Below are 12,963 nucleotides of genomic sequence, written 5' to 3' on the forward strand. Positions count from 1 at the left end.
ACTGGACAGGCCGGCAGAAAACAAAGAGCCCAGCTGGAAGGAAAAGCAAAGCAAAGCAAACAATACCCCCTGCTAGGGGTAGAGACCTGGCGCCACTGGCCTTGAACCTCCGCCTCCAGCCCTCCCGGCGCCCTGCCCTTAGGCCTCGCCCCTCGGCCCCGCCCGAACTTCTCCGCAGGCCCTGCCCCTTGCCCCGCGGCCCACGCTCATTCGCTGGCGCCCTTCCGCTCCGCTTCCTCATTGATCCGCGTTCACCTCCTTCGGTATGCTCTCCGCTTAGCTCCGCCCTTCGCGAAGAGGCCGCGCAGCGCAGGCTCGGCTCTTGGTCACTCGCGGACCTTATTCCGCGTAGCTTTCCCCTTCTTCCCGGCATTCCTGCTTCCGCTTTCTCACGGCTCTTTGCTTTTTCCACCTCTGAGGCACTTCGCGCCCAGAGGTTCGGTGACGTCATCTCTCTGCGCTGCGCGGACACCCGCCAGTGGAAGAAGGAACAGCTCCGCCGCCCTTCGCCTCTTTTGTTGGGCTGCTGCTCCTCCGGAATCATGGCGCCGTCACTGTGGAAGGGGCTGGTGGGCGTCGGCCTCTTTGCCCTAGCCCACGCGGCCTTTTCCGCTGCGCAGCGTAAGTGCCGGTGGGAACCGCGACAGCTCCTGTGCGGGACTCCGGGGACGGTGTGTGGGCGCACCCTGAGGGAGTGTAGGACTGAGTTGTCCCAGGAATGATCATTTGAGCCCTTAGAGTTGGGGGTGACTCCGAGAAGCGGCGCGGGGCTTCCCGGTGGAAGGCTCAGAGTCTGAGTTTGAGATGGGCATCTGAGACTGCGGCAGAGGTGGAAGGGGAAAGGGAAGGGGGTGTCTGGGGGAGAGCTCCGAGCGGGCTGCGGGGTGGGCAACGAAGGAGTCTGTCGGGCTGCAGGGTGGCCAGAGAGGGAGTCTGTCTGGGAATCCGGGACAGGTGATGTCAGATCCAACGTGGGGCTGAGCAGGCAGAGTGTCAGATTGAGGACTTCGGATACTCGTGGTCCGATGACAGCTAGGTGGACAGTACTTGGGCACTTCTGGGCTGTCCAGGCTAAGACTGAGAAGTTAAATGACCGTTTGCCTCATGGGAGCACTGTGGTACAGAAGAAAGAGCACTGGACTGGGAGTCTGGAGGGCTGGTTCTGAAAAAACTTGCTTTACCGCTAAATCTGTGTGACCTTGGGCAAGTCATGTCCCTTCTCTGAGCCTTCATTGAGGTGGATTTTAATTCTTGCCTTTTCTGTGTCACAGAGTGATTGAGAAGTTTAAAAGAAAAAAAAGTAAAAGTACTTTAACATACGAATACAATTGTATCATCAAGAAGAAACTTGGAGTCCAGCAGAGGAGGTAGTGCAGTCTTGAGACAGCTGATCTCTTTTGAGGTCTTCCTTCTCTACTAGAACAGGGGTCAGCAAACTCTGGTGGGTGGGCCAAATGCAGTCTCTCTCCTGTTTTTGAAGTGAGCTAAGAAAGTTTTCACATTTTTAATTTGTTGGGGGAAAAAGCAAAAGAAAATCATTTTATGATCCATGACAATTCTATAAAATCCAACTTTCAATGTCCACCAATGAAGTTTTCTTGGCAGACAGCCACACCCATTCATTTAGGTATTGTCTGGCTGCTTTCAAAGTGGGGAGTTGAGTAATCGACACAGAGACACTATGGCCTCCATGGCTCAAAATATTTGTTATCTGACTCTTTACAGGAAAAGTTTGCTAACCTCTGTCCTAGCCTATAGAGCCCACGAGGGCAGCCCATTTTGTTCATTGCTGCGATCTTTGTGCTTAGCACAATCAATGTTCCCCACAGTGGGTACTCAATAAATTGGTTGAATGAAGGAAGTGAATTCAAAGTTGAACTTTATTCATTTGCTAGATTACTTTCCAACTGTAGGAATAAAATAAAAAATGAAATGTGAATTCCTTCAAAGCTCTAATTTTCTTTCAAGATAAAACCATTTGTTTTATTATATACAAGTAAAATGATCCAGTTACTTTAACTATGTTTTACATACGTGTATTGACATTTGTCTGACAGAAACCTAGCTTTATTTTTTAAATATGTTTTTATTTTGAAATTTTAGATTTACAGAAAAGTTGCAAAGATGGTACAGAGTTACTGTATACCCCCACCCAGTTTCCCCGCACTGGTAACATCTTATATTACCATGGTATATTGTCACAACTAAGAAACCGACACTGGTATGATACTATTAACTAAAGTCTAGCTTTTATTTGGGTTTTACCAGTTTTTCCAATAAGGTCTTCTATTCAGGAATCAATGCAGGGTGTCATTATATTTGGTTGTCATGTTTCCCCAGTCTTTTCTATCCTGTGATGGTTTCTTCAAAGCTCCAGTCTTTAATAATAACAATAGTAATAGCTATCCTTTATTAAGTGCTTGCTATGTGTCACTGAATTAAGCGCTTTACGCGTAATATCTAACTCAGTCCTACCAAAAGCACTGTGAGGTAGCTATTGTCATCACTTTTGAAAGATGAAGTCAAGACACACATAGCTGGGAAACTTGCACACTTAAAGCAATGATGGTGGGGCCAGGATTCAAAAACAAGCAGTTTGAATCTAGAGCCTACGTGCTACACTGCTTTATGAAATTCCGTTTCGTGTAAGTGGCTGAAATTGTGCTTGTGCTTAGGTGCTAGAGGTACAGTGATGCCCCAAGGGAGTTCAAAGTCAAGTGGAGAAACAAGTAATATCAATAAATAATCACAACAAAGTGATAGAGATGCTACACTAAGCATGTAAGGATGCTTGGAGACAGGCCCCAGGGTGGGAGGTGGGGGGCAAGGGGGTTAAGGAAAGTATCTTAGAGCCTTCCTGCTTGCAGTTCAATCGACCAGCTTTGGGAGAATCACCTGGGAGCTTGTTAGACATGCAGAAAGTCAGACTCCACCCTAGAGTTTTTTGAATCCTAATCTGCAGTTTAATAAGATCCCCAGGTGATTTGTCTGCACAGTCATTTGAAAAGCACTACCCTAGAGGAGATTAGGATAGTATGGAATACTGCATCATTTTCCACAGTTGACTTCAGCTGTAAAAGTTTACAGTACTCTACTCACTGAAGTCCAACCGCTTCATTTTCCAGATGAGGAAATGCCTGGTTAGAGGTAGTGTTAAAGTCAGATTAGGTTGTGTGCAAAGAAGAAAGCTGTCTAGGAACTGAACAAACAGTAGGAAGTTAGCCAAACCTATTTTTGGTATTGGATTGATGTTTCTTTTACACTGGTCCTTGTGTTAAACTTGTGAGATAAAACTTCAGAAATGTCTCTAAACACATTCCCTTTTAAAAGTCACCACGTGTTCACCCACAGCAATTTGGGTTTTTTTAGTCCACAGCACATTGTTAAATAGGGATTGTGCAAGGTTTTTTGAGAATTAGGATTTTGTGTTTCTGTTTAGATGAGAATGCCTTGGGGGCATTTGTCACTGCAGTGGGACCTCTTTATAATGCTTATGTTGGGAAAAGATTGATATTTACCTTTGAAGCTAGTTGTGTCATGTCTGAACTGTAGCAGTAGATAGCATACTGTTGTACTATGGCATGCTCTTCTTTGCTGTAATGAACTTTATTATGGCAGAATGGCTACCATGTGTCTAATTTAATCTTCACATTATCCCCATTTTACTGTTGCAGAAGCTTAGGAGAAAGATACTGTATTTGATTCTAAGACACTTCCCCTCCCACTCCTACATTTTAACACTCTGCAATTGAGATACATGTTACGATGCATGAGGATGTCTTATGGTTCAGTGAGATAAAGTCAGTACCAGTAAGTTGAGGAGCTGGTTTTATGATCCAGGTTTATCAGCTTCCAAATCCTCACCCTTTTATACCTTGCTGCTTCCCGAGGCTAAGGCAGCAGCAGAATTATAATTTAATTGGAGAGGCAGAAATTGATGTCCTGGAATTTCTCCTATTTGACCACTGCCCCAGCTTATTCTCTCAGGAAGAAACATTCATACCAATCTTACTTTGTCCATACTGTGTGATGGTGGTGCTATTTCAGAGTTGAGATTTTCTGTCGGCTTATCCATTTTTAAATAATTGTGATATCTTTGACCAGTTAGTGAAAGAAACTTATTTTTAGAGGATTCTAGTTTTCCCATAGTACCGAAAGGAAAAAAAAATGTTTAGGTATTTCTTCCTCGTACTTGTTCACCTTTGACTCTTACTGTGTTTTATAAGGTGACAAAGCAGGTCATGATAAAAGTAAAATAGTTCAAGATCAGGCTGACTGCCTTAGAAGATAGAGGTTTTTGAGGAATCCGGGATTAGCGTTACTTTAGGTAGCATATAAGTCAGCTGCTTCTTTGATATATTGATTTGCTTGCATTTTAAGAAAGAAAAATGGGCTACAATTTCCTTAATGGTATGCTTCTGGTTTATAGATCGTTCTTATATGCGATTAACAGAAAAGGAAGATGAATCACTGCCAATAGATGTAAGTTGGTCATTTATATTCCGTTAAAATATATTTTAAAAATTAGCCACATAGCTTATTATAATTTTTTTTTACTGGTTATTGTTCTCTTAAAATTTTCCAGACATGAAGTAACATCTGTTCACTACTTTACTCTTTATCACTCATTGTAAAACCCAAAGGTTTGGAAACAAAAGATTTTTTGTTTGGTTTCTAAAAAAGATTTCTGTTTGGTTTCTAAAACTGCAGTTTTAAGTAGTCATTCTAGAAGTTGCTCTGTTCATAGTCTGAGTTGATTACTTGACTTTTTCTTAGCAAAGTTCCTTTTTATGTAAAGTCTAAGAACAAGCAAAACTAAACATTGTTGGGGGACATATATGTCGGTGGCAAAACTAAAAAAAAATGAGGAAGTGTTTTTTTTTAAACTGAAATGATATGTGATCTTCACTCACTATTTTTCAACAAAACTCAAAGACAACCTACAGAATGGGAGAAGATATTTGCAAATGACATATCAGATAAAGGGCTAGTTTCCAAGATCTATAAAGAACTTATTAAACTCAACACCAAAGAAACAAACAATCCAATCATGAAATGGGCAAAAGACATGAACAGAAATCTCACAGAGGAAGACATAGACATGGCCAACATGCATTTAATGGATTTTAAATGGCAAAATAGTAATTTCTCTGCAATAGAATCAAACAGTAAGTGTAAAAAGAAAAACTGACCCCATACAGTAAAAAAAGAAGTGACCTCACTGCTCAGCAGTTCTGCTGCTACTCCTACCAGCTTGGAGTATGTCAGTAGTTCAGCTTTCCTCCTGTGAATGAGTAAACAGCACTATACTTACTTACATTATGTATAGTTTTACCTAATGAAAACAGCTTTTCTTTTGAAAAGTTATTATCTATGTGTATACATGTACAGTTTTATAATTTGCATTTTATTACTTAACAATTTATCTTGACGTAACTTCACAATTTACCACATTCTTGTTAATGGTGCTTTTGATTGCATTGTATGAAATAGGTCTTGGTATGCTGGTGGCGGGAATGTGTAAACTGGTATAACATGTAATATTAGTTTTAATTTAGAAAGAGTAAGAGCTTGTGGCTAATTTTGACTTTAGTTTGTAATGAAAGTTATGATCGATGAGACTATTAAGCCACTCTCCTGTATCACCTTTGCTTTGTAATAGATTATGTCCCCTACCACCACCCATATACTCATTTATATCTGTTTAAAATAGCTGCTTCTGTTTACAAATTGGGAAATTTGAAAAATACGGAAAAATCACAATCAAGAAAATCAAATGTGCCTATAATCCCAGCTTGTTTAACATCAAACATTGCAAGTCTTTGCTTGCACAACCTCTTTGGAAAACGTTTCAGTATTACCTAATGAAGTTGAAAGTGTGTATACTCTCCCCAAGTGATTCTACTCCCATTTGCCAGGAGACCTACTCCAGGATATCCATATTGGCATTGTAAAAGTAACACACAGGAAACAGCCCACATAGCCATCAGCAGTGGAATGAATAAATTGTGGTATTTTCATATAATGAAATATAAAACACAATGAAAATGAATGGACTACAAGGAAATACTACAACAGGGATGAATCTCACAAAAAAGTTCAAAAGTGGGAAAAAGTAAGCAATATACATTTTAGAGGTACATACATAGCTGGTAAAATTATAAAGAAAAGCCTTAAAGCATTTTTATATAATTCAGTACAGTAGTTAACTTTGGGGGAGGGTGTGTGGGACTTGAAAAGGTACTGGTAGTTTTATTTCTTAAGCTGGCTGGTGGGTCCAGGGGTGTTCTTTTTATGCTCAGTGATATTTAACAATAATATATTAACAAATTCTTAGTTGCTCTTGCAAACAGGTAATAGTTGGTAACTGAGTTCTGAATGGCTCAGTACCTGTTTGCTATTTGGGCAAAACCTACAAGTATTTTTGCAGCTGATCCACAGAGTTTATAGATTTTATTGTGTCTGAGTTCAAATTATTTAAAGTGAGAATTGACTCCTTGATAGGATCTGGGAGAAATACCTGTCAGAGGCTAAAATGAGATGGAGGGAAAATTGTAAATTTTTATGATAATATTTGTATGTTATTTGATAATCTCAATCTTTATACTCACAGATAGTTCTTCAGACACTTCTGGCCTTTGCAGTTACCTGTTATGGTATAGTTCATATTGCAGGAGAGTTTAAAGACATGGATGCCACCTCAGAACTAAAAAATAAGTAAGTCTTTCCCTTTTCATAGGCATTTTGTTTCATAGGGGTTTTGCTTCACTAATGTAATTTAAAATGTCTGTTTTCTGGTACATAAAAATTGATTTTGTTTTTACATTCGATGATGCAGTTTGTGTAAATAATGAGGTCAAAATATTAAGGCAGTGTTTGCTATGATAGAAAAATGGAACTTGAATGACAGATTATTGACCTTAGATGTCATATTATATTTGCTTAAAATTATTTATCGGCCAGATGGTTGGAAGGGAATAGACAAATAGGAAGATAGTCCCTCAGAAATGTTTTCCTTTCATCCTTTCTCTTTTCCTTCCCTCCCCTTCCACCCTCCCTTCCTTACTTTATTTCCCCTCTTTTTATCCACATGTCCCAGCTTAGTCTTTGGAAGAATAGGGGTTTTGGGTTGTTTTCCTCAATCACTTGAACCTAGACTGTGACATAAACTGCTCGCTGGCCCTTTCTGTTTCGTGGATTACAGTATACTTGTCGTCCTGCTTTCTGTTTTCTCCTGTACTTCTTCTAAGCTATTTTCTTGAACTTGGCTTGCTTTTCTTTTCCATATTTCCTACTTTCATAAAATTATCCTTTAGCTCTGTTCAAATCCATCCCTGGACTTTACCTACCTTCTTGAGCCTGGAAATTTTAACCCTTTACAATGTGTTCTTAGAAGGGTTCACAATAAACATTTATTTGTTAGAGGAAACTCACCCCCTTGCTATTTTTACTTTTCAATTTACATTTTAAATAGTCACATGTCAGACTTCCTGTTTTATGTGGGAGTATACTTGGAATTTTAGGTGGGTTGACTTTAAGATTTGAGTTTTTAACAAGGCAGAATTCTGCTCTTTTTTTTCCAGGAAAATTATGTTAAACGAATACTAAAAGCCATACACTTAGGTGTTTGTGAACTTTATTTGACTATGTATATCTCACTAGGAAAGAAGAAAGGATACTCTACTATCACCACCCACTGTAGTTCTTACAAAGAGTCTACCAAGAATCACAGGCAAAGGGCCAGAAAAGAAAGAAGTAAAACAGAATGGCATTAAGTAGGTGGTAGCAAAATATATAAATTTAGTAGGTGGTAGCAAAATATATGAGTTTGGACAACAGTAGGTACTGAAGGGCCAAAAGGAGTTTTTTGTTGTACTTGAAAGATTCTTGGAAACAGATCTGTGAAATGATCATATTGCTTGAATAGTGAGGGCCAAATGCAAATAATCAAAGGTACAATCTATGTACTGGTTTTTTAAAAGACTATTTGGCATGGGCTAGCTATTTTAAGATTTATACAAGTGATTAAAGTTGAGCGATTATTTGTGCTATATTCATAATCATCTTGGAAGGAGTGGCTGAAAGAAAGATTTGAGAGCTTTATGTTGCTTTCCAGGTTTCTTATTTACCTTGTATAGGAAAAAAAAAAAAACGAGACACAGTATGCTTACCATCTATAGTCTGATTTCATGAATTTAAACTTGGTTAAGACTATAATCTATAACAAATTCGTAATTCATTAGAAGCCTGCTTGTTTTCAAATAGGCTTTTGTACAGGTTTATCTGAAGTGGATGCTTTGTTGTTGTTTTTTTTTCTTTTAAGGACATTTGACACATTAAGGAATCATCCATCATTTTATGTATTTAATCATCGTGGTCGAGTACTGTTCCGGCCTTCGGATACAACAAGCTCTTCAAATCAAGATGCATTGTCCTCCAACACATCATTGAAGTTACGAAAACTTGAATCACTGCGTCGTTAAGATTTTTACAAATTATGATAACAGGACAGGACACAGAGCTGGAATATTGGAGTTTGGGGTATAAAACACTCCCCCCCCTATCATCAGTATTTATATTATATTGATCTTTCAGACCTAACTAAAAAAAGTCTATGGCCCTTGTTTGTACACTGTTAATCAGATCATTCATGGAGTATAAGTTATCTGTGAAATGAGTCTTTGATCTTTCATAGAGAGAATTCTTTCTTTCCATTTAAAACAAATTCATATCTTTTGTAAAGTCACTGTTTTGAACACATTTCCTTGAAAAATGTTGATGATTTTGTAATTATTTATTTTCTTAGATTTCTTTTGCACTTGAGTTCTTAGGATCCTTTTGGAAATAATGTGACTACTGCATTTTGCAGCATGAATGAAAGTTAAAATGTCTTTGGTTCTTAATGACAAATTAACTTCTCTAAAGAGACCAAAATGGTGGCTTATCAGTTTTTCTTATGCCCCCTAAAAAGTGGCTCTGCTTTAGCAGATGCTTGCCAGTTTCTAATTTCTCATGACTTCTTGCCCCACCCCACTCCCATATACCTTCTAACATCGACTGTCTTGTTTCATCACTTCTCTGGGGTTCTGTGTGCAGTGAGCAACTCTTGTGTCAGAAATTCTTTGTCATAAATATATTTAACAAATTCAACTTGCTGTAAAGCTACTGTGTTCTCTTCATTTCTCTGTCAAAAATTTCCCCAATTGATTATGTAGTTAAAGAATAGTTGAAGATAGACCAAAAAGACCATTCATGATTTCATTAATTATCCTGCCTGTGTAGAAGAATAGTAATCACTGAAGAAAACTACTTGTCATCAGCCAGTTTAACTTATTCAGAGTCTCTGTTATTTTATTGCATACTAAACTAGTGAATTAGTAAAACTCAAGGAAACTTCTCATCAAAGATAGGCTTCAAAGGCATTGGAACAAATATATTTTAAATATTTGGAACTAGTATCTTCAATTAAAAACAAGATCATTTAAGAAACTTTTTCAGCTTTGGATTTGTTAGCAGGCTTAGAGCTTTTCCATCTTTGTTGGATGCTGCTGAAGGTGAGGATGAGGGGACAGAGTAGACTTTTTCTAGAAACAGTAATTTTGGGTTTAGGGAAATTTGGCTAGCTCTTTGATCTGCAGGGAGCTTAGCATTTCTTTGTAGAGCAGATTGCTTTTGTTGAACTGTGCAGGCAAGGAAACATTGCTTTTGTTGAGTCGTATAGGTGCAAAGGGAATAACTATGCAGACTTGAAAAGCAATATGCTTTTGGCAAGAGTAATAAGATGTCCTTCTGCTTGATGGCTTTTTTCCTCTTAGAAATGAACCTCAGCTCTTCTGTTCTGCCTGGTAACAAACAGCTCTAAAGCATGAGACTCTTTGGTCATTGAGTTTTTACTGTTGTTTAGTTTTGTTTTGCCAACCTAGTCTGTCTGTGGAACACTGACTCTGATCTCTAAGGAGAACAATGTTAGAAATCTGCTGATAGCCTGAGATAATGTAGAAAAGAGTGAAAAATGGAATCAGGGGTTAATGTGGTGATAATTAAATCAAAATATTGTATGAGAAGCTCCTTCTATCAGGCTTGTCTACCCTTTCTTCAGGTATGACTTGATTTGCAAGAGCCTCTTCTCTTTGAGGGCTGCCTTCCTTTTTTATTATTCGCATACTTTCAGTGCAGCCATTTAAAGGGTACAGTTCCGTGGTTTTGTAATATAGTCGCAAAGTTGTACAGCCACTACCATAATGAATTTTAGAACATTTCTATCACCCCCACGAGAAATGCTGTACCCTTTAGTGGGCGCCTCTCATATCCCTCTGCCTCCCAGCCCCAGGCAGCCGCTAATCTACTTTCTGCCTCTATAGATTTGCCTATTGTGGTCATTTAATAGGAATGGATTCGCACAATGTCTGGTCTTTAGTGACTAGCTTCCCAAGTAGAGTTTTGTTCTATGTGGAGTAAGAACTTCTCCCTTTGAGAACTGTGATCAGTTTCTTAGTCAATCTTAGGCTGAATAGTTTTTCCTCATAACCAAGCACTCATGATATACTACTATTTATAATATTTTGGCTAGTCTCTAGAATGGATACTGAATCTTTGCCCAGTCAGGAAAGTCCTGGTAACAATGATGCCCGATAATTTGGCAGATAATTGACATTGTTTTCAGGTGTGTCTGACTTTGCTAGCAGCTTGTATACCTTGGGCCAGGTGAGCTTTCCAAATTTCTTCTTTATAATTTCCTCCAATGGATTCTGTTTTCTTTTTCAAGTATGTATCATAGGACTAAAGGTGATTTGGGTGCATCGTAACAGTGCTAAATGGATTAAATTCAGAATTTTATTTATAATATTTTGAGACAGTTATGACTACCTAGTGTAGTCCAAAAAAAAATGTAGTGGTGTGAGCTAGTTAAGCCTCCAGTTGACTGTGATTTTAGTGACGTTCAGAAGTGTTTGCTATTGAAGGCTCTCTAGAACATAGGAAGAGACTTTTTAATAACTAGGGAACCAGCCAATGCTATGGGCTAATGGCCCAGCCACAGAAAATGCAGATCGGTGGACTGGAGACCATGATGCTCTGTAATTCCCTAATGATTGTTTCCTAAGCACTGTGGCTTATTTTTGAGTGGCATGACAGCATCTTCCTGGTTGTATGTGGCCTGTTTCCATGATGTATTGAGTAGTGTTGTTTGTTGTGAACATCGATGCCTGTAACACCAAGCTAAACACCTTCTTTTGGATATGTTTCCTCTCTTTAAATGGCCTTGCCCTGTCCAATAAATAAATGATTGTCTCACCCTGTTTTTGGTAGTGGTTTTTGTTTTTGTTTTTGTTTTTAAAATCCCATTCTCTTCTGCTTCTCTGTCCCCAGAAAAATGTAAGAGCTAATCTTATGACTGTATTTTTTTCTCCCAGTATGATGCTGTTCTACTAAATTCAATAGATACTTTTTATTGTACATGGAAAGTCGAATTGCAATTTTATGTTTTTTTTTTTTTAGTGTCAAAATAGAATGTGTAATCTCATTTATATTTAGCAAAGGACCTTTGGGGTAGAAGAATTTTAGTCCTTGAATATCAGCATCCAATCATCCCATCACAAATTTGTTATAAGTTTAGATTTAACAGAAAATCATTATGATTCAAAAGTATCAGGGGGCAAATCCAGAGTCTGATGAAAACCCGAGGGGAGGTTCTGGTTTGTCAAACTTGGCATGTATCTTGAGTAGTTTGACAAATAGCACTAGCAATATTCAGATCTACCTAGGAGTATCTCAGAGTAACCTACAAATCAAGTATTCTCTAAAAAAGGGAAAAATCAAGATGATATATGCACATGGCAAAAACAAAAAAAATCTGATGGTACAGAAAGGCATGTCATTAAAACTTGCCTTCTTCCCTTCTGTGCCTAATGCTTCTCTCCAAAGGTAACCAGCTTAGAGTGCCCTGTATATTCTTTGGGGGGAAAATTATTTGCCAGTGAATATATATTTAAGAAATTTTACGTTAATGGAGTCAAACTGTATATACTCTTCTGTACCTTGCTGTTTTTGCTGTGTCTTACAAGATCTTTCTGTATCAGGATATACAGAAATACCTCATTATTTTTAATGACTGTGGTATTCCAATGTATGAATGTGTTACAAATGTTCAAACAATGATGGGATCTCAGATTGTTTTCAATATTTTACTATTGCTAGACCATTTTGCAGTGAACATACTTGTACATATAAGGAGATTATACCCTCAGAGTTAATCTTAGCAATTGAATTGCTAGTCAAAGGGTACTTTTCATTTGCACTTAAGTAGTTATTGCCAAATTGTTCTCTAGGTATCTTGGCCCCGTTATTCTCCCACGTATAATTTGTAAGAATAATTATTTCCAAGGCCCACACTGATACTGGGCCTTGGATTAAACATTTGATCATCTGAAACTGAATAAATGATATCTTGCATCTTACTTTAGCTATATTGCATGTTAATGAAGGATATGGAACACATTTTCATGCTTATTGGTTACTTATATTTCATTTTCTGTGAATTGTGTGGTCATGTTCTGTTTTCTATTAGATGATTTGTTTTTTATTGATTTGTATGAGCTCTTTGTAAGCTAAGAAAATTGGTCCATTGTCATATGTTTAAGAATATTTTCCTGAGATTTATTTATTTATTTATTTATTTATTTACTTATTTATGTAGCTAAACTTATCAGTCTTTATGGCTTTGGGGATTTGTGCCTTGCTTAAAAAGGCCTTCTTTACATTTAAGAATAAATTCAATGTATTTTTCCAGTACTTTTAAGTTTTTTTTTTAACCTTTAAATCTTTGATTCATTTGGACTTTATTTAGGTAGAAGGATAAGGTAAGGATTCGACATTTTTCTCCCCAAATGGCTATCTGGTTATCCCAACTCCAACCCCACTTTTTTACTTTTTTTCCCACACTGATTTGAAAAACCATCTTCATTC

At 38.0% G+C, this 12,963-nt stretch overlaps 1 protein-coding gene across 1 annotated transcript; it reads left to right on the forward strand.

The window, feature by feature from the left end:
* The first annotated feature begins 269 nt into the window (after positions 1–269).
* MMGT1 (membrane magnesium transporter 1) lies at positions 270–11,297 on the forward strand. The gene is made up of 4 exons (XM_077888204.1): positions 270–621; positions 4,430–4,482; positions 6,614–6,717; positions 8,324–11,297. The coding sequence occupies exons 1-4, from the start codon at positions 543–545 to the stop codon at positions 8,481–8,483; spliced, it is 396 nt and encodes a 131-aa protein (XP_077744330.1). The 5' UTR covers positions 270–542; the 3' UTR covers positions 8,484–11,297.
* Positions 11,298–12,963: the final 1,666 nt, after the last annotated feature.

This window comes from Canis aureus, chromosome X (genome assembly GCF_053574225.1).
Source record: "Canis aureus isolate CA01 chromosome X, VMU_Caureus_v.1.0, whole genome shotgun sequence".
Lineage (NCBI taxonomy): Eukaryota > Metazoa > Chordata > Mammalia > Carnivora > Canidae > Canis > Canis aureus.